This window comes from Aaosphaeria arxii (assembly GCF_010015735.1).
Source record: "Aaosphaeria arxii CBS 175.79 unplaced genomic scaffold BU24scaffold_15, whole genome shotgun sequence".
Classification (NCBI taxonomy): Eukaryota; Fungi; Ascomycota; class Dothideomycetes; order Pleosporales; genus Aaosphaeria; species Aaosphaeria arxii.
In genome coordinates, this window is record NW_022983488.1 from 578818 (window position 1) to 599482 (window position 20665).

The window sequence follows — 20665 nt, forward strand, 5'->3', positions numbered from 1 at the left end:
TCGACTTGAAATCTTCGGGGAACAACCTGCTGTTGCTTAACTCCGTGGTGGGTACTACAGCCAACCACTCCGTCTCGCCGACTATGCGACCTCCACCCTCGGCTTTGGGCACCATGGCATAGTCATTCTGAGCCCTAAATTTGGGCTTTGGTTCTGTCTCTGCTTCCGGCTCGCTTTCGGATCTGGTCTCTGAGACGCTGCTGGCTTCGGCGATAGGGAAGTTGAGATACGGCTGCGCAAAGATCTGATCGAAGCTCCTCGGCATGCGGATATCAAATACTGCAATGCCTTGCCTGGGGGCATCTATTCCTACCGTCTGGAATTCATTAAAACGACCGTGATCGACATCTTCTTCATCCCAGTCTACGGACCTTCCGTCAAAGTCCTTCTCCGTCAATGTCCGGCCGGTTAGGATGCGTCCCAAATGAGTCTCCCTGATATCCCTGTTGTCACGACAAACTTTTGACATGAGAAAATCGAGAAAAGGTGCTGGGCTTTGGGTAAAGGGGCAGAGAGGGGTGACCGTGGTTGTGCCCACGAACCTGTCCGGCCCAAACTTCATCTCCGCGCCGCCTTGGAGGGTCGATCCATGTTCCAGGCCCAGGAACTTACAGCTCTTCAGGTACTCATCGTGAGACCGGAAGAAGAGCTGTCCGGCAAAGATATTCAGCAAACGGACCAATTCTTTCGGTGCCTTCCAGCCCTTGGGAAGCGGCGGATTCGTATACAGGGCAAGATCCTCTAGCGAGTCGCATGAGAGGTTTGGTCGCGGAGCATAAACATGGATCGTCACCGCTCTGTGTTCCTCGACAAGATAGAGCAACTCGTTGACCTCCCAAGCACTAAACACCACCAGCCGTTCGATCATGGCAGTCCGACCCGACGTCTCCTTGACCGACTTGGTCACAATCCACTGCACCGGTCGGTGATATTGATCTGAGACGTAGCCTATCCCTGGTTCGACTGTCCGAGCAAAATCTTCCGTTACGAGAATCATGTCGCTCGGGAACTCGTCAAGCTTGACGAGGTGTGCCAAGGAAGTGTTCTGGAAGGCCGAAAAGGCCGGTATGAATCCGTCCAAGTCGTCGATCACTCCCTCGCACACGAATTTCCGTACGTTTTGATGGACAAAATGAGTTAGAGGTGACATCTGCGGGCGGGGTTCAACCTCGCGTTGCCCCTCGACTTCCGGCGACAGCTCACGTTCCTGCTCGTCTTGGAATGAGGCTGAATCTATCTGGGTAACACCAAAGTCGTCGCACTTGCGCATGATGAATTTAAGCATCATTCTGTGTTCGGGGTAGTGTGTAGCGGGAATGTTCTCATCTTCGCCGAAGATGTGTTTCCGCACAGCCTTGCCTCTGGGCGACGGTGAGTAGCGCGTTTCCAACGAGAGAGCCTCGTCCTCCATGCATTTCTCCGCAATCTCGGGTTGCATGTCTATTTTTCGGTCACGTTCCGGCCCCGATTGAGCCTCTCGCCAAGCGTCCTCTTGACGCAGGTGCCGTATTCCGTTCGCCGCAAAAAGGGGGATACACCTTTCAGTTTCCAACCATGTCTCCAATATGGTCCACCTTAAGAGGTCGACTTTGGTAATGGCCACATTGCTCGGGGGCTGACTAACCGCGCGGTTGATCGACTGCCGGACTTCGTCGGTGACGAAGAAGCTGACGGACTGTCCGCTACCTAGCTTTCGCATTCTCATACACGCTGCCGAGGGTTTTGTTAGTTAGCCACCAGATCTGACAGCCTAGTGGGCTGTCTGCTTACCTTGCACAAGTTTGTCTTTTGTCAGGCCCGGGCCCAACATAACAGCCGCACGGTAGGCATCGGGGAGTCGGAGGTCTGTTCCTCGTGTATGAGCTTCGTCCAGGAATACTAGGCAGGACGCAGTGTCCTCATAGTAAGGCGTCGTCTTGAACAATTCAGGCTCTCTACCCCTCTCTACGACTATCATCTCGTCTTCGTCGTTGAACGTGATTACCGCCTTCGCGTTGCCATCGTCTTGCGAGAGCATGTCAAGCCAGATCCTGGCAACTTCGACATTGCTGTATTCGAGAACCTGGGCACCCACGTCGAGGATCACGTGTATCCTCGGCTCGCTCTGTGCTACAGTTCGGAGGAGAATCTCGGCCGTGGATGTTGACGGAGATGCTTTGACAGCATCATGATCTGCTATCAATAATATGTCGTTCTCCTCTCGGAAAATGTAGTTCAAAACGCTAGCATTCGTGTGTTGTTGATCTGGAAGATCCCGATAGTTGATCGAATACGGCAGGAGAGATTTCGAATCTTTGGTGCCACTAAATCCCGTCAAGGGCCGGCCCCTAGCCCCCGCTAAATCCCACCCTGACGACGACAGCTTTTGGGGAAACTCTTTCATCTCGGCGGGAAACAGGATGTTTGACAAATAGTAGTCGACGGCGCCCTTGTGGTGCCGCAAGTGTCTGAAGATTGTACAGGCGCAATAGGCGCGATCCTGTATATTCACGCCTTCGAGCGAACTGGGTAGGGAACATTCCCTGTCTATGGACCGGATCCAGGATTGATATTCCATCTCGCCCTGGTCTGAGTCCGCCAGGTGCTCGAAGGTACACTCGAGTTCGTCATCGGTGAGGCCGGCATTGTAGTAGCTGAGACAAGTGAAGCCGATCACCGTGTCTGGGTGGCTGAACTCGGCGCGAGGCGCTGGCGAGTCCTTGGCGCGGTATGGAACCGAGAGTCTGATCTTGGGATCCCGATTGTGATGTGGGCCGTAGTTGACTCTCCATCGCTTGCACAAGACAAACTCTAGGACTCCGCACGCTAGAAGTCCTCTTAGTAGCAACAGTGGCTGGCGATCAGTCTCAGATAGATAAATTCTTTCCACAGTGGATATATCCTCCGGTTCTGGCTGTGGCAGGGTGACGTAATTGAATATTGCCTTCTGGTTCTCATCTGGCTGTAGAGAGATCGTTGATAGTCCTTCATGCTCGCCGAGACATACCTGTCGAGCCACCTCACGTAGCAGGCGGTCAGATACCGCTCTGCTCAGATGTCTGATTCTCGGGAAGCAGTTTTCCAGTCCAGCCTCGACATCCAGCGCCTCTGGGTCTTCGACCGCAAGTAGCGATGACAAAGTTGCCCTTCCAGCTTCAAGGACAGTCTGGATCAGTCGCCATCGTTTTGGGCTGAACTGGATGGACCTTTGACTCCCCATAGTATATGTAAGCTCGAATCTGGCATTGAAGATCTCGTCGCTCTCGTCAACAATATCTCTCGACAGGTGGTCAAATTCCAATTGGGCGTTGTTAATGATCTGACCCACTTCCTTCTCGCCAGTTATCACGGCCTCGAGACCGAGCAGCTTGAGTGACAGAATATGCTCGAGTTGAACAAGAAGGACACCGCCGTCTCTGAGGCACTGTCGATAAGTTGTATGCATCTGCTTGGCCTGCGCCTTGTCGGGTCTCAGCTGTCTCGAGAATGGGAGAATATAAACTTGGCGGCCCAGCAGCCCTCCGAGCTTGGTCGTTATCGATTGCATCATCTGCTTGAACTGCGGCTTCATGACAATTACCCGTACAAGCTGCTGGCCGTTTGCCAGCCAAGCGGCTACAATAGGCACAATCACGGATGATTTTCCCTCGCCCATGTTGAGTTGCATGACTGCATTGCCGCCCAGCTCGTTCGCCATCTGTTTGGCGACACTCTGCTGGACCGACCGAATGAGGAGGTCGTTTTCGACCTCAAATAGAAGCGCATCAGGAAATTCAATCGGCCTCCACTGTTCGTGGCCGATATTCTTGATCTCTTTAGCCAAGCCATTCATGTCGTCCTTGTTAAAGAGGCCCACTAGCCTCTCCGCCCTCTGAAGGACGGTCAACGTCTTTGCATATTCGACCAGACACTCCTTCCATCTTAGTCCACACTTGTCCAGCTGCTTCCAATGGGCTGCAGATAGCTGCGAAACAAGAGTGGTGGGGGTAATCCTGGGCCACAGGGAATACCAGTCGGTGACGCAGTCCGATGGCCGAGATCCTCCTGGCATCCGCGTGAGAGCCTTTTTTATTTCAGCGTGCATAGCCTCGAAAGCTTCTTCACAGTTTTCCAGATGTTTCTGTAAATCTTCCCTCAGAGCCTCCTTCATGGCCGAGTCACTGAGGTAGAGTCCCGCAGCAGCGGATGGTTGATGCAATGCCCCCGTCTGAATCCCTTGAAAATACCGGAAGCTTTCCTCAAGCTCTTCGACGTAATGCTTCCTATTCAGTAGTCCGTCTTTGGTTTGGGTTTGAAGAACCGCGAGGAGATCCTGCATCCCAGGGTGTATTTGGTTGTCGCGATTCATTTTTGGTGAACTGAGATAGCTGTTGAAAGCCTCAGGTTTCAGAGTTTGTACTTCCGGTACAGAGAGATGCTCAAAAAGGTAAGGCAAGGATATGTATTCGGATCCTCGAGGTGGGCAGTCTCTAACGAGATCTCGTTTCATTTGCCCTACTTCATCGTCAGAGCCCTCGCCGTCCGAGCTCTCTTTATCCGAATCCTCGCCAGGATCTTCGTCGGACTGCATGCCGGTGGCTTCGTTGGAATTCTCATTGGAATCTTCATGATTGAGTTCGACATGTGGAACCAAGCACAACTTTCCCTGTGGTTCCTTATATAACCCATCCATAATATCGAAGGTTTGTGCCGCACATACGAGCCTCTCGAGATACTCGAAATGCAAAGAGTTGGCGTGCCAAGAACGAATCAGCGTCTTCGCCGCTGGCATGAAACTGTTCATGGAGACATAGGCGGCATAGTCTTCAGGGTTGCGTATTCCTGGATCGTCACAGAGGCCCTGTGCAACGAGCTCGTCAGCAAGCCTCTCAAAATAATTTTCGAGCCGTCGCTCATATCGATGCCACCAATCCTGTGGTCCCTCGATGTTCATAGTCGAATGAATCCCGTATCCATAATCGCCGATGGCAGACTTCTCGGCCTGTGCAACCAGGGCCGTTCTGTCCATAACAGCACCATGTGCCAGAGTAAGCTTCGGCTCCGGGGTGAGAGCATAGTCTGGAACCGTGGGCAGCGCACGGGGAGAAAGGACGAACAATAAGAAAAGCTGAATAACGTTGCGGTTGGCGTCCCTGGCGAAGCTCATTGCGGCCAAAAACATGATGATGTTGTATTTTTCCACTGAAACTTCTTCAAGCACATTGCTTCCGCAGAGCCATTTGTGGATTTTGGTCCAGGAACTTCTGAGCGTCGCCTTGGGCGCTCTCAGCCAACGGACGTCGAAACCTAAGGGGATATTTTTGGAGCGGTACCACACATCCTGGTCCAAGTCCCTCTCGCTCACTTCTTTGGAATTCACGTACAATGCAGCATCAAAAGAGATCACGCACCCCAGTATCTCGGCGGCCTCTGTAACAGCGGACGGTGAGATCGACTCTGTGAGTGTGTTTCGTCGTGGCTTTGACAAAAGTTTCGTTAGGACACAGACTTTCTCGGCAATCCCTGATTCGCTGCACTCGTCGCGGTCTCTATAATCCACGTCGTGATGTTCAGAGGATGGGCGGGCTCGTAACTCGGTCAAAGGGGATCTAAGAGAGTGACGCCTATGCAATTTTTCCGCTGTCGTCATAGTGTCATTCTCCGGTAAGATCATGTAGTCACGACCCCCAGGGAAGAAAACATCAGTGGACCGGGCTTCTGCGAGGATGCTTTTGACCGTTAAGTAAAAGTCGTCGCTCTGAGCCAGCACGGGAATATCAGACCACGCAACAACCTGAATCGATCGACCAGCGCCAATAGCGCAAGTTCGGCGCGGACTAAGGGTGGCGATCTTATGCAACAGTTTAATGTCGCGCTCGTGGTCTGCGCCCGAAGAATTCCTGATCAGAGACCGAACAGCCTTCGAATTCAAGATTTGAAAGGCTGTCTCGGTGCCAGTAAATCCAGTCAAAGGATCCGGGAGCACATAAGATGTAATCGCGTGCAAATAGCACCGGAACAGCTCGCTTCGTAGGGTACTGTTGCCTCTGAGCAAACCCAGTCGCTTTTTGACGTGGTAGAAGTGGTGCTCGACGTTTCTTTGCTCCGAAGAGAACGACGGGAGAAGCCAGGCAGATGCATACCCCAGACGCTCCTTGACGCAACAGGTCTCCCACGCCAATCCTGCAGGGACTATCACTGCTCTTGCCGGGGCGAGCTGGCCAATGCTGTGTTTTGATCGAAGCACCATCTTCGTCTGCAATCCAACAAGCGTTCCGAGATACTGATTCTCGTCAACGATAAAGTTCTGATACTGGTTTGATTCAATGATCGTGTCTCGACTACGGAGGGTAAAACCAGTTTGATATCGAGGCAAGTCAATCTCGAGAGTCAATTTGCGGGGGTCAAACGTCAGATGGATAAACTCAGAATGCTCAAGTGGTCGAAAGAACCTCGCCAAAGTCTTAGCGGTTGGACTTTGGATATCAATTATTGTTTGGGAGTCCTGGTTGGTCAAAGATGCAGATCCGGTTTTGCTGATCGTCAGAATAAGGGTCCGCCTATTCTCAAGTGCATCCCAGGTCTTATCCGAAGGTCGGAACTCAATGATGTGTTCTTTGGCGATTGGAATTGCAAGGTTGGCTTCTTCGTTTTCCTTCATCTCATCTTTGTCGTCCTGTTGCTGGGATTTCAAGGCAGCGCTCTCGCAGCCTTCCACTTCTTTAAGAACAAACCAGTGCGTGTACTCAGATGATAATAAGGTGGGGACGTACTCCTCCACCTTTGACGCCGGCACAAACTCATATGCCTTCTGGTCCTTATACATTCGTACGATCAAGTCACCGTTGAACATGCCAAAGTGAACCTCGTGTCTCAAATAATTTCCTTGGAACCTCATTCCTGCCAATTTGCTCGGTAGGACTTTGATAATTTGCTTCCCAAAGAGTCGCTTGTACGTTTTATGATACCGGTATTTCTTGGGCAGGGTCGACAGCGGCTCGCTGTCGACAAGGAAAGATCCTGTTAGGAGATTGTACTGAAGACGCTGCTGCATCTTGTGCCCGGTGCTAAGTGAGTCCGACACCAGCACATGTCGATGTTGTCGGCCAGCGCAAGACCATTTACTGTCATGTCCCGCATATTCCGGCCATATTTTTCTTATTGCCGTATCCAGGCATGTGTCACTATTAGCGTCAGCGGCACTGATTTTCTTCCGGAGCAAAGGCTCCATATCGTATGAGAGCCGCCGCCATCGGTAGAGAAGCGTCGCCAGCACGATCTCAGCTTCATCGATAAGGTCTTGGGAAATCACAGTTTCGGCAATGACCATCGAGGCTTCGAGTAGAATCGCGGGTTCGGGACAGGAACTCTCCCTGAACAGGGATTGAAGGTGTGCGAAGCCGACATCAAATGTCCCAAAGCAAATAAGAGCCATGGTGAGAGTTCGTTGCTCCAGGTCCTTTCTACTCTCGTCGTCTCTAGCTTCATTCATCATTTTTCTCAGATGACGGGTCCAGCGGATAGACTTATCCCGAATTTCCTTGAGGCACTGCAGACACTGAGCCTCTACGACCGGACTGCGGGTCAAAGAGAGTACTCGGACAGCAATACAGAGGAAGATGGCCCATGATACCTGCTGCTCCCAATTGTCCTGGATTTTGCCTAGCGCACCTCTCATTTTTCCTATCAGAGCTATGCCGAATTGCTCGTCCTCTAAGATGAAGTGGGCATCACGAAGAGGACTCGAACCGGTTCTTGGACCGGCTTGATTCGCCGCCTGCATGATTAGTTGGAAGGTCTCATCTTCTTTAAAGTTAAGGTTGGGCACGGCCAGCTGAATTAGAATATTTGGCCACTGAAGGAGGACACCAGCTCTCAGGCTACCGAATGCTTTGATCTCGTCGAAGCGTAGGTCGGGGTCGCAGTCGGCGAGACTGGCAATGACCTCATTCGGGGTATGCGAATTCTTGGAGATCCAGCTCTGCCAGGGTTCTATGACAGTGGACGGCGCATATGAATAAGTTGGTACCTCGTTCGATGGCTTCATCATATTCGAAGTTCCATTGCCCGATCTGGGATCGCAGAGGACGTAAGAGCTGTTGTCGCGTATAATAACTGTCTTTTCGCTTGCTATCTCGATACCGACGCGTTTGACGTCGTGCGACTCTTTTGATCCAAGTGGCAACCATGGTGAAGCTACTCGGAATAGACCGTTCGGACTGAGCAAGCCGGCCCCGAACCCGTGGTTGTCGAGAACATGCCGGATAACCCCATGGTTCTCGGGATAGTAAAATTTGCATCCCTGCCACGCCGGCTCTTTCTTGTCTTTGCCACTGCGGAGGCTTTCGTGAACCAAAAGGGTAGCATCTCTCCAGCGATGAACGACTTCAGGGACCATTATCTCGAACACGATGGCTTTCGCAGCATTCTCATCGTCGGGAAGAGGCTCCAGAAACGGCTCAATCGCTAACTTCTCCTTGGCGGACTCGAAAGCGCACTTCTTACAATCGTGTTTACACGGAGCTGGTGCCCACAAGTGCTGGTGAGCCATCCTGCGTTCGTGCTCGAGGGGAGAGGAGGGGGGCCATCGCCTTAATAATTCATTATACTTATTGCGTTTATTGGCTAGCTCTTCTAACTTCCACTTCCTCAGTTCGTCGGCGCGGGATTTTATTTGGTCATGGAAAGACTTGAGGGTAGGCGAGTTCTCATAGTGATGTGCAGCAAACGACGTCGTGGAGAAAGGAGACATGTGGTTAGCGTCGGCCCACTCCCACGGAGGAACACCAAGTGAGCTTTCCGCAAACATCCTGTTCTCAAGGTGGTCCTCTACCCTGGCCAACCGAAGTAGCTGTTCTCTCTTGGGCAGGACGAGCGAATCGAGGATGCCAGGCGGGAAACCGGTGGAGAAGTTAAGCAGCATAGGGTAGAAAGCAGTTGCGTACTGGTCGATCTCGACCCAAAGCTCCATCATGGTTAGTAGCATAATCGACGTCGCCTCGATGGTTTCTTTGTACGCTTGAGCCGCGGCAGACGTGTAAGATGATATAAGGTCCACGAGGGATATGTACCGTCTTCTTAGCGCCTCATTATCACCCGGCCTATCTAGAAAGTCAATGTCGGACGGCTCGGTGTCTGTGTGCGGCGGGTGTTGACGTTTGCCATCTTGTCGCCGCTGTCGATTTTGTCGGTTCTTTCTTGGCTTAGGCATTATGACCAGAGCTGGAGATTGCGATCAAGTCTAAGAGTAGCAGGGGAGCTACTGATGTGGCGTATGCCAGATCGCCAGTTGAATATTAGCTGGAGACTCTTCGCTCTGTGGTATTCGACTCCAGGCTCGAGGTCGAGATGCTGTGAACGAACAGTCCGCGTGGGTAACGTGGAGTTGCCGATTCTCCTGCTGGACGGTGAGGCTGAACTTCGTTTCGTGCTGCATCCGCACGAACGATTGGAGGAAATGGTTTTCTATTTTTGTCGTCTATTGTGTGTTCGCAAACGAGAGCAACGGTAGCCATGAAGATGTAGACTGCTTCTATCGACGTGCACTACCCACATTGGCGGACGGGAATTTCCATCCTCTGATGCCTAGATGCGAGCCAGGATACAGTAAACAAGCACAACGCAGCCCAATGCGCTGTGTTGTGCTGGAAGCCATCCGCCGACATCTGCCAGCTCGTATATCGTATATTGAAAGATGGGCGACCAATAACGTCCCTCCAGCCTCGTATCGAATAAGTGAGGTGCAGGCAGCAGCGAAAAAGCGCCAGACGTGGCATCAGCTGAACATTTTCACAGCCTTCAATACGTCCTACCGAAATATCAACACTCAACAGTTTTCACAGCCTTGTGGCGTTTCCATCAACCACCTGCGGACCAAAGCTAATTCATATCGTTTGCAAGAGCTCTGTCGGGGCGGTGTGAATATGCCTCGTCAACTTTTGTCTATATCCTCAATATGAACCTTGGAACTAGGAGCCGCATTCGACGCTACATTTATTCCTTCAAGTTCCAGCAATGTCTTCGTCATCAACAATCAAAACGATGCCGTCAACTAGTGAGAGCATGCAGGACGCTCTGCTCTACAAAATACATCACATATTTCTCCCACCGGAATTGCCACAGCAAAATGACGCTAATGATTCCCATGAATGGTGTCTTGCGGAAACGGTTTATTTCTGCTTGCGACATTTTCGATACCAGCTGCAGCCAGACGCGCGGATCGGTGTCGGCCGTTGTATTCGAATGATAGATCGCATGATTCGCCTTCGAGACGGAGGTGGATTTATAGACGCTAAGCTCCTAGAAGAGCAGATTAAATCCCTGGAGGATGCCGGTAGGTGGCCTGTGGCTTGTCGCTGTTTTGTACCCTCATAACGACTCAATTCTGTTCTACGTAGAGACTCTCGCCGTGCACATCAGATGTCAAAACGCTGGCCTCCTTATCACGAGCGACGGCCCCGAACTTCGATTCGAGTCTTTTGAGCTGCTCGCACCCGACCAGGACGTAGTCAATGCCATCGGGCGAATCAAGCGCCAGTTCCCTGGAACTGCTACCTCGATCGACCGGAGCCTCGCGGACGACTCCAGGTTTAGACAAGTGCTGGCAAAAACTATAATGCAACTGGACCAAACGGCTGACGTGGAGATGGATTCAATTGTCGAAGCCGATAACTCCTTCGCGATTCCTCCAGGGCCTTGCGTCGGACCCGATACTCCTAGTCCACGGCTCGTCTCAGGCATGCTGATGGCTGTGCTTCGTGGACTTGGACGCGGCAAGAATGACGTTCCCGGCATTTCCAAACGCAGTCGCGAAGAAGTCCTTCTCCAAAAGGGCACCTCACCCTGGCGTAGATCCCCGCTATGGCTCATGATCCGTGTGTCTCTACAGCTGATCCTTGAGCCAGTGCGCCTTGATCCCCATCGACGAGCCGACACAACCCGCAACCTGAAATCGCTGTACAAGGATTTTATGGTATACTTGATGAGCTACGTTTTATACGAATCCCTTCCAGTAGGGCTGTCCCACGATGTCCTCTTCGTCATGACAACAAAGATATCTCGTCGCCTGCTCAAGCTCGGTTCGACTGAAGAGAAGCCTGGCTTCCCGCGTGAGAGTCCTGCATTTCCACTTGCACAAGAAGTTCTGCGAGACGCAAAGACTTTCCTTAATGATGCATGGAAAGACGTCCAGGAGAAGGCCGCAATCCCTCTTGATATGTCCCCCCTTGCCACTCTCGATTTCGAGAGAGACACTATATTCCAGCTTCCCTCTTTGCGCAAATATGTGGAAGGCATCTTAAAACGAGCTAGTGACGGCGACGAGGCCAAGACAAAGGATCGTCCAGGTCACCCGTTTAGGCGAAACGAGGAACGAAAATACTTTCCTAGAACCGATTTCGCAGGCGATAAAGAGTTCCAGACATTTGAACTGATAGAGTTTGAGCGATCAGTCGAAGAATTCTTGGGCGGGTATGGTCGCCTAGGCACTGGCCAAGGTCAACTGGTACACATTAATTCAGCCTCTCCAGATGTCAATAAATATGACACTTCACTGCCCGGGCTAGGTCAGGAGACGCCTGCCGAAAATAGAATTTTGCCCGAGGAGCCTAGTCTGTGGTACCATCGGGCACTTCTACCTAATGAAATTCGACTCCTCCGGTTCTCTGAAACTAGCCTTAGCGATTCACTAGATTGCAGCCTCGAATATTTCCTGTTGGATAAGACACCAAAGTTTCGAGTTCTTTCATATGGGGGAGACATCACGAACGGTAAAGCGTGGCTCAAGCTTAACAGTCATTCACTCCCGATTACCAGAGGCCTCTACAGTGGACTACGTCAAATCTGTACCAGGTATGGCGAGGACGAAGATTTCTATCTCTGGACAAATGTTATCTGCATCAATCACTCCGACTTAAACGAAAAATCTCAGGAAGTGATGAAGATGCGAGCTATCTATTCCTCCGCAATGGAGGTGCTTGTTTGGGCAGTCAACGGCGATCCTAGTGAAACTGATATGGACGAGTTGACGGATTTCGTGTTCGAGACTGCATCAAGCTTGACAGAAAACGACGTTGAAGAGGACGGCGACTTCTCGTCCAATTGGTCTGACAGCTTTAAGCGGTCACTGAAAACAAAACAATTCACTCGCCAAGAGTTCGAGCTGTGCATAGTTCAGTTGGCAAACAACCCTTGGTTCTCCCAGGTCTGGGCCGTTCAAGAGGTGGCTCTGTCAACACAGTCAGTAGTTTTGATGGCCGGACCGTGCGTGGTTGAGCTGGACAAGTTCACGAAATTAATGAGTGCCTGGAAAGCTTCTAGTGAATGGAAGTCACCTACACTCGATACCGCACTCGACAGACCGTTGGAGCTGATGAGAATCCGACAATCTCGCAAGTATCTCCCAGCCAAGATCGAAGAGGAGCTACTTGTTGAGGACCTGAAGAGCTTCGTTGCGAAATTGCAACAATCGCTAAAAGATACTGCCAGTTTCACAAGCAGCTTGGCACAAGACAAGATATACGGCCTGTTGGGCCTCATTAATGTCTCGTTACTTCCAGAGCATTTGGTACCCGACTACAGACTGGATTTTGCCGACGTCTTCCGGCAATATGCTCGTTTAATATACGAGCAGAGCCCACAAGTTACTCTGCTGCAACGCTTCGAAGCTCCTGGTGTAGTGGGCGTGCCATCCTGGGTCCCGGATTTCCGCTGCCTGACCTTCCCAGACGAGTCAGATCCAGAACCGTCAACGTCGGCATCGCTCAAGTTTTCCGACGATGGACTGAAAATAGTTGCCTTAGGAGCTCTCGTAGCCAAAGTGGCAGCCGTATTTCCGCGACGACGCTTCACAGTCAGTGTGTATGGTCGGGGAGTTCCGTTCCCGGTATCAAGGGCAATTCTGACGACGCGGTCGAACCGCCAGAAGGAAGTTCTGGACAGGGAATGTGGCGTTAATTGGAAAAATAAATTGTCATCCAAAAGTCCTTCGGGTGTTCTACCTAGGCTGTCGAGCGATCACCAGGCTGCCAACAGCCTTGTCGACCAGATGACAAGACGATCGGACATGAGTCAGGATTACTTCCTCACATTCAACGGGTGTGTTGGGATTTGTAGCGGTGTCCTCGAGGGAGATAGCGTGGCGGTCCTGATGGGGTCTAATCGGCCCATTATCCTTCGGCATCAGCAACGGGCCGAGGCTGGTACCAGTTCTGATATGGAGTGCATTGGAAGTTGTGCACTCTCAGGGAAGTTTGGAATACCTACTACTTACAGTAAAAGTTTCTTCTCTAAATTTCAGAAGACTAAGTTCTTAATTATATAGATATAGCAAGGTTATAAATAGCTATAAAGATAAAAGGAAGCTATAGCCTTATATAATACCTATTATATATTTCTTAATATTTACTAATTATAGTAGTATAATATTAAGATTAAGGATCTATGTAACGATAGGTAACTTACTACACAAGGTAAGAGGGGTATATCGCAGAGGTTTGTATAGGGTAAAGCGAGTATCAAGACAGGGTAATAACTCTGACTTATCCAGGGGGATAAGCTACTATTGTACTGGTAAGGTAATTCCAAAAGATCAGATACAATTTGTTATTGACTACGAAGAACTCCTACATATGAAATCTGGCAATCTTATATATCCGTCCTTCCTAGTCCTTTGATCAAGCTGCTCAAGGTCTTGGCCTTTTCATCTTCTGCCAAGGCTTGATCACCTTGATCACTTTGTCCCCGTGATGTTGGATCACGTGACTCGTCCTTGGGTGTCGTCAAGCACTCTGGCCTTGATCTCCGACTTCCGTCCCAAGTACTTGATAGCTCTTTTGTCCTCATAGGTTCCGGCGTCGTAACAACTTAAGACATCTATATCAATAGCTTTGTTACTAAATCCAGTGTGCATAAGAAAATACCATTGAGATAGTCTTTAGTCTGTAGATACAATCTCATAATAGCTTGAAAATATTCTAAATAATCTACACCTGATAAGGTTTATATTTGCTATGCTTTACTAAACCTACTATAAAGCTATCAGACTACCTTTACAATCTTTTGTTTGTCTGTAAAAAGAGTTTGCTGAGTGCATCCGCCACATCATTCACGTCTTCTGTAAGTTCGGCTGGCTTAAGATCCTTCCTGAATACCCTCATGGTCCCCTTGCCCGGTATTTTGTAATTAATCTTTGGGATAGCCTCTAGATCGAGTTTTTTAACAACGTCTTCGGCCTCGCGCGTATATGTCATAGCAAGAACTACAAACTTGTGTTCAAGGTAACTACTGTCGACCGAGAATTCTTTCTTCAAGTCCTTGTCGACTTTGTCTTTCAATTTTTCTTCCTTGTTGCTGTTATTATTCTCACACTTGAGCTCGATAACCATGCCTCTGAATTTAGCAGTTTCTGGGAGAAGAAAGTCTGCAATTTGTCCGTTGTGGTAAACTTTGGACTGCTCGCGAATATTAATGTTGCGAGGAATATCAAATTCCTTCCGGAATACGAGCTCGAGCTCAACTTGGACCCATGATTCCCATCCACCTGTAGTATCGCATGCTGCCTTGAAGATATCCTTGGTATGCTTCTTTTTGGACCACGCTACAATAGCACCGTCGATATTGTAGTCTACCTTCTTGGTTCTGGCTTCGATAATGCCATACTCATCCAAAGGCGAAGATGACACGCCAGAGATGAGTAGGACCGCAACCAATACGAGCTTAATCAAGTACTTCATGTCGAATATTCAGAAGTGATGGGACTGGCGATGTGGAATTGAAAATATCGAGGAAAGGTAGAAGCGACTCTCTCAGCTGGCAGAGCTTGTTTGATTATCAGAGGATGGCGGAAATGGTCTACTCCAGGCAAACACTGATGGTCTGATTGCACAAAAATTCAACTCTGGTACACTGTAGAGCTCAACCAGGAGACCCAACGTCAGACCAAGTAGATGTATGTTCGGGTACGAAAGAACGGCTGAGAGTACTGCTGCTCCAGGCAAACAGTAAAACAAGAGCAATGATGATAAAAGAAGAGCACAATGCAAATGGGCTTGAGGGGAGAATGAATTGGGTGCTGAAAATACAACTATTAAATTTATATTCACAAACAACCTGCTCTTACAGACATACATTTCATCTACAGATCATGTAGTTGGATTTCAACAGGTGTTAGATTTAATAGAACCACTACATCTGTTCTGTACTTTCCGGAATTTTGCGGACTGTGACCAAGAAACATTTCATCCCAGAAATTAGACGTGGCGGCTTTGGTAATGAAACTATTCCATTGGAACTCGTTTCTCCGTATTGAATGATACGTATCGTTTGTTGCTTTGCCTCGTAGGCTCAGTAATCCTTCGGCATACGCCATGTACTGTTGTCGGAGGGATCAAGTATGTGTGTTACTTACCGTCATATTAAGACCATAAATAGAGATAGACTCAATGCATCTGATGCCATTGTACACAAAAGACTCGATTGCGCTGTTACTACTACTCTGGGTAGAGAATACGCATTATCATGAAGAGATAAACACGAGAATGCACTCATGTAGAGTGATATTTTCTAAATCGCTTATGTGGGGGCTCGAGGCGTAGCAAGCTATAAAGATCTACCTGTTGATGAAGTCCATGCCTAGAGCCTTGAAGTCCGAGACTTCCAGAGGCACAGACAGTTCAAAGAACAGATAATGTACTCGTAACAGTGCATTGTTCTGATACATTCCTAAGATTTCTAGCTAAGCATGAAACCTCTACATTGGGCTCTCTATCCGGGATCCACGACTACAATCATGATGCCACGTTAAATAGGAATGGAGAGGACTGTTTCATATATCTCTACAGGATTTCTGGACTCGAAGCAGGCTGGGCTCGCTCGTGTACTGGCCCATAGAAATGAAGCTTAGATGTTCTAAAATGGTAACACTATAGTGCAAAAAATGAGCGTGAAGAGGGAAGTATTTTTTAAGCGAATCTTCACTTTTCGGAAAACAGAGGTGGCTTTTGACACAGAATAGATCCAATACTGTGCCTGGACCCAGCATGATGTTGCGTGTTGTTGAGCGGCGTAGCTACCTGGGTACCTAGGTAGTTAATTATATCGGGTGGGGAGCTTACGTAAAATTGAGCGTCACCTCCAGCTACCTATTTAATCCACTCACCATTTCATGCAACATGATTGATAGACAGCACTGTATATTCCATCTGACTATGGCAATTTTCAACGACCTCGCAGTCGAACTACAAGAGGCTATCTGGGAGCTGGTCCTCCCAGCTGCTCGTGGTGTGCACTGGATCGAAATTGAGGGTACCCCACAAGATCCGGAATACATTCGCGACAGCATCCGCTTCACCCAGTGGCACAAGTTCGACAGCATCCCTGAGACGAGCGAGGACGTCTTCGAAGCACGCGATCATAATCCTGGGTTTCTTGAACGGGTTAACATTACAAAGTCCGGGGTCTCTGGCCCTTTCTTCCGCTATCTGTATACGACCGTGCCAGCTGTCTTCGGTCGCTTGGGGTCTGACGATCGTACTCTTGGCCACGAAATCGAGAATTGCAAAAGGCAGGAAGGAGACCTTGCTGATGAGATTGCCTATACACGTCGCTGCAGGCAACTATCAACGTATTATCAAATCACCACACTTCTCTCTATTTGCCGGTTGTCACGCTGCATCGCGAACAAGTACATTCGAGACAATCGAAAGTGCAGCTGGTCCGTTCACCGGAGCATGGGCCCGCTCCATCGGCCGCGCCCGATGGAAGTATGGGAGGCTCAGTACAGTGGCGGCAAGTTCCCGTCAATCTCAGGAAGAAAACAGGTGCTTCGCCCTCGGATGCATACGCTCGACCTCATTGTCTTCCGTTTGCACGATAGTCAAGGTCGAGCAACGCCACTTCTCAGGCAAGCTGCCTGGCAGTACTATATTGAGTTCTACATGCACGGGAAAACCTTTGGATGCTTTGATCGCGTGGGTATCGAGTGGCATCCGTCGTGGGGCACCGGGGTGGGGCGGGCCATGCTGCGCTCCCAGAACGTACAAGCAATTGTGAGGAGAATGCAGATGCAGCACAAGCACATAACACCGTATTGGCTCGTCGACGGTGTACCACGCCCGGACTGGAGTCGTGACTACCCAAAGGTAGTAGGTCACATATTCGCGAGGCGTATAGCCGAGGAGAAGGAGAGACATCTGGAACATCTCAAAAAGCACTGGGAATTAAGCGACGAGGAACTGGCAGCCATGGTCACAGACCAACATCTCAACCAAGTATTTGAGGCCAACGGGCGTCGATACTACATTGTTTTTGTTGTATTTGACTCCTTTGAAGATGAGGAAATAGACCAACTTGAAAAGGCTGGGCTAGGCTACTGCGAGCCATTCCCAGGCAGTGCGTCTATGTGGCCCGAGGCAATCAGAGAGCCAGCGCAGCTCGCTTATGATGTCCATTATGATGACTCTAATAACTTGGGAACTGCAAGTTATACTTCATATATTCTTAGCTGGGAGCCAATTCACTAGGCCCATAATGCTTACTAAATGTATTCTTGTAACTGACAACCAGTAATCTGTCTATCGTGCCAATAGTTGTTTCCCTAATCCTTCCTCTTTACACAAATCCCGGGTAGTCTGTGTAAATGTTTGTCTGGCCCTGATAGTCCCTTTGATCCTCATCTGTAAATGTTAAGTTTGCTACAACAATCTATGTAAAGCTGAATAAATTCCTTAAATACGGATGCTTTAAGAAATTGTACATAACGGCCACACGACGTACTACGCATGAATTTGACAAAACCTTTGTCCCCTCCTCAGCCTCACGAGAAGCCTCTTGCCTTATAACATCAACCTTTATTATCAAGACGTGATTATAGGGAGAACAATAGTGCCCATTGATAAGATTCCGTTGATTGTTGATGCAAATGAAGTTCATTTATGACCAAACTGCAGAGGCTACACCTGACGTGTGAACAATTTGGACAGACATCTCGATCGTTATATAATACAGGGTTAGCCTGATAACAGACACACTAATCTAGGGTTAGTATGATATCCATCGTCAAGCTTGATTGACTTACACAGAACCAAGATTCAGTTAGTGAGGATCTTATAGCATAACAATTGTGTATTAATAGAAGTTGAACCTCTATCGAAGTCTCTTTCGCCGTGCATTTTGCGCATTTTTTATGTTGACATTTCGGGTTTTGGCATACTGATTTGTCCGCCAAATTTGTTTGATTGCAATCTGTCTCGCGCTGATCTCGTCAGAATCGATACTTGGCTAATTGTAGGGCTTTACATACACAGGTCCAAGTCATAGGGCAATATTGGGGCATAGTTTCTATAGAATGGCATGTGGAAATAAATCCAAGCTCCCTCTGAAGTTGATTCATTGATTCCTGGTTGAAATAAACGCACATCTTGCTCATATGCAATCCTTTGCTTCGATGACAAGATATATTCAGTATTATTTCAACAGTCATCGGTTTATCTTTATATCAACCCTTCCGTGAGGGCAACCCCGACCGGTGAGCAGCTAACGTGTTCCCCGCTGATAGGTGCAAACACTGCCTAGAATTCAGCCTTGCGTTGTTGAGTATCATTTCCACACTACATTCTTTATATATAGGTAAGCTTTACGCCAAGGTGTTTACATTAAGAAACGATACCCTTTCTTTACTTTTCGTTTCTGGAGTTCTGAATCATGAGCGCAAGCAGACGTCAAGGTGGTTCTTTGAATAATTTGTGGGAGGAACGGTACAGCCGGCAAAGGAGAGAAGAATTGTACATTAAGGAAGATTGGCGTGAAGATCGACTCGCATTCCTGAATGGTGTCTCGTTGTTCGAATACCTGAGAAACGGCGAGAAGGAAAATTTTATTGAGACTCTATTGAGATTCTCTAAAGATTTCCTGGAACCTCCTGGCCAATTTCGCTTCTCAGCCTTGCGCAACTTTCTCGGCAGCGCAGACATGTCCACATTCAAGCGAGCAGCAACCAATAGGCATGCCTCAAGCATCATCATTTCAGATGAGAGGCGCGACCCGATTGACATCACAGCAACAACACGTCATTGGGACTCAGATCTCTACCTCAGGTATCCACCTTCTGGTATCAATATATATACCGAAAGATTAGATTTACCGGGATTGGTGCAGAGGCTGAGCGAAAATGTAAGGGTCAATATCCCTCCTCGAGATTTGTCGGTCTAACCTCTCCCAGAGACGAAACAACGGTGCTGAAAGACGGACATTGTACGTGGATTTTGACACACATACTGATTGTTTAGCTCATACCCGGCAGATATGTATCTCATATGAGCCCCTCCTGTGCCATGGCCATCATCGGCACAGCACCGACTCGTTCGATTCCTATTCTGCAAAAGTTCTTCCAGAACCATCTACTATTTCGCACTCACTTTCGTGTATCAATGGTAATCAATACATTTATCCAACTTCTTATTCGAGACTAACCGCGTAGTCTGGGGTCTATACTATTGAATTTCATATACCTTACCTTGCCCTTCGCGAAGGTTCCCCCATGCAGGACGACCGAAGACAAGGACCTCATCATTGTCCCGCGCATAAACGATTGCCATTACCCCGACCCGGTGATCAAGAAGCCTACTACTATGAGGCACAGACTTCATTCTTACTGACGGGTATTGATGAGAGAATGTATACTGTTGTTTGTGCTGTTGACACATTTTTTGAAAGGGAGCAAAATAAAAATCGCCAGCTAAACAAAACTAGTTCCCTCGATGCCCCTTCTGGTGGTTCGCTTTGGCTTGAGTATCCAGTTTGGAATCCACGTCAATATGCACTAGTGGTACAAGCTCAGAGGATGCTTCAGGCCAGAGAGGAATGGACGACATTGATCAACTACTTCGTTGAACGGTTGCAACATTACGTTCGTATTCTACCTCGATAGCAACGCTAATTGCTGCTGACTATAACAAGGAATATCTTTATGAGCTACTCGATGATCATATGTTGACTAGGACAATAGAGCTTACGGAGGCTGAGTCGACAATACGTCTCTTTAGGGATCATATTGCTCGCATGATAAGCGTCTGGGATGGGTACTACGACACCACCAAAACCCTTTATGAGGTGGAGAGTTTCAAACTTTATACCTGGTGGCAAGAATATATTGGATCTATTGGTGAGTCAGTATCGGAACTGAGGATCTTGCACGAGATTCTGGCTCAGAAGTTGGAACTTTTCAAGAGCATGCGGGAAGGGGTAAGTCCGTCTGTTACACCTTGACCTAGATATTACCTGCTAAGTGTTCGAAGCTAGTGAATGCTTCGTCTTTTAAAGAGAGTGCAGAAGCCACTCGCCAGGAAAATAAAATCAGTGTTCTGACTACAATCACTATGGTAATTTGGGCTTCCAACCTTTTTAAGCCCGACTTCTCGATTTTGAAAGCTTTTATACTGAAATCTTCTAGCTTTTCCTCCCCTTTACAGCAGTAACTGTAAGAGTGAAGAAATTTGCATTTTAGATTTGTCCCATGAGCTAATTTGTGCAGGCCTTCTTTAGTTTACCGCAGCTGGGCGATTCTGCATGGCTTTGGTTTGCGTACTGGCCTGACAGGTATGCCAAAATGGATTGCCCCAAATCTAATTTACCTGCCTGAGCTGTTTGTCTGTGCACGGCTTCAAATACGTTTTACCCCCTACTGCTAACGCGAAATAGATACACACTAGGT

The 20665-nt window shown here is 48.8% G+C and overlaps 7 protein-coding genes across 7 annotated transcripts in view; 3 read left to right on the forward strand and 4 right to left on the reverse strand.

The window, feature by feature from the left end:
- Positions 1–376: 376 nt before the first annotated feature.
- On the reverse strand, positions 377–9010 carry BU24DRAFT_321403 (uncharacterized protein; the record flags this gene model as incomplete). The annotated part of the gene is made up of 4 exons (XM_033522933.1): positions 377–1710; positions 1771–4396; positions 4601–6559; positions 6677–9010. Coding segments are annotated over 4 exons (8253 nt in total), but the record flags the coding sequence as incomplete, so codon positions are not given.
- Positions 9011–9853: 843 nt separating this feature from the next.
- BU24DRAFT_91134 (uncharacterized protein) lies at positions 9854–13637 on the forward strand. Its single transcript, XM_033534790.1, has 4 exons — positions 9854–10291; positions 10356–13427; positions 13505–13527; positions 13576–13637. Exons 1-2 carry the CDS (start codon positions 9973–9975, stop codon positions 13277–13279), a joined length of 3243 nt encoding a protein of 1080 aa, XP_033377466.1. The 5' UTR covers positions 9854–9972; the 3' UTR covers positions 13280–13427; positions 13505–13527; positions 13576–13637.
- A 369-nt stretch (positions 13638–14006) lies between these two features.
- Positions 14007–14690, reverse strand: BU24DRAFT_468514 (uncharacterized protein; the record flags this gene model as incomplete). The annotated part of the gene is made up of 1 exon (XM_033532531.1): positions 14007–14690. The coding sequence occupies one exon, from the start codon at positions 14688–14690 to the stop codon at positions 14007–14009; it is 684 nt and encodes a 227-aa protein (XP_033377467.1).
- Positions 14691–16133: 1443 nt separating this feature from the next.
- Positions 16134–17613, forward strand: BU24DRAFT_429052 (uncharacterized protein). The gene has a single exon (XM_033529636.1). The coding sequence runs from the start codon at positions 16164–16166 to the stop codon at positions 17475–17477; it is 1314 nt and encodes a 437-aa protein (XP_033377468.1). The 5' UTR covers positions 16134–16163; the 3' UTR covers positions 17478–17613.
- Positions 17614–17649: 36 nt separating this feature from the next.
- Positions 17650–18497, reverse strand: BU24DRAFT_91143 (uncharacterized protein). Its single transcript, XM_033534791.1, has 3 exons — positions 18257–18497; positions 18032–18208; positions 17650–17983 (listed from the first exon to the last, which is right to left on the reverse strand). The coding sequence occupies exons 1-3, from the start codon at positions 18434–18436 to the stop codon at positions 17822–17824; spliced, it is 519 nt and encodes a 172-aa protein (XP_033377469.1). The 5' UTR covers positions 18437–18497; the 3' UTR covers positions 17650–17821.
- A 38-nt stretch (positions 18498–18535) lies between these two features.
- BU24DRAFT_91180 (uncharacterized protein) lies at positions 18536–20530 on the forward strand. The gene is made up of 7 exons (XM_033534792.1): positions 18536–19125; positions 19175–19206; positions 19256–19385; positions 19433–19861; positions 19912–20196; positions 20250–20431; positions 20486–20530. The coding sequence occupies exons 1-6, from the start codon at positions 18658–18660 to the stop codon at positions 20427–20429; spliced, it is 1524 nt and encodes a 507-aa protein (XP_033377470.1). The 5' UTR covers positions 18536–18657; the 3' UTR covers positions 20430–20431; positions 20486–20530.
- Positions 20253–20665, reverse strand: part of BU24DRAFT_91190 (uncharacterized protein) — a 2033-nt gene continuing 1620 nt past the window's right edge. Inside the window, exon 2 of the mRNA XM_033534793.1 lies at positions 20253–20665. This exon is cut by the window's right edge and continues 1073 nt beyond it. Coding sequence (XP_033377471.1) covers positions 20577–20665 — 89 coding nt within the window. The 3' untranslated portion in view covers positions 20253–20576.

Coding starts and splice junctions, on each gene's coding strand:
- BU24DRAFT_429052 (XM_033529636.1), top strand. CDS start 16,164: ATGGCAATTTTCAACGACCTCGCAGTCGAACTACAAGAGGCTATCTGG.
- BU24DRAFT_91180 (XM_033534792.1), top strand. CDS start 18,658: ATGAGCGCAAGCAGACGTCAAGGTGGTTCTTTGAATAATTTGTGGGAG. Junction 19,862..19,911: donor TTGAACGGTTGCAACATTAC/GTTCGTATTCTA, acceptor GACTATAACAAG/GAATATCTTTATGAGCTACT. Junction 20,197..20,249: donor TCAAGAGCATGCGGGAAGGG/GTAAGTCCGTCT, acceptor AAGTGTTCGAAG/CTAGTGAATGCTTCGTCTTT.
- BU24DRAFT_91134 (XM_033534790.1), top strand. CDS start 9,973: ATGTCTTCGTCATCAACAATCAAAACGATGCCGTCAACTAGTGAGAGC. Junction 10,292..10,355: donor TAAATCCCTGGAGGATGCCG/GTAGGTGGCCTG, acceptor TGTTCTACGTAG/AGACTCTCGCCGTGCACATC.
- BU24DRAFT_91143 (XM_033534791.1), bottom strand. CDS start 18,436: ATGACTGTTGAAATAATACTGAATATATCTTGTCATCGAAGCAAAGGA. Junction 18,209..18,256: donor GCCCTATGACTTGGACCTGT/GTATGTAAAGCC, acceptor TGACGAGATCAG/CGCGAGACAGATTGCAATCA. Junction 17,984..18,031: donor TAACTGAATCTTGGTTCTGT/GTAAGTCAATCA, acceptor ACCCTAGATTAG/TGTGTCTGTTATCAGGCTAA.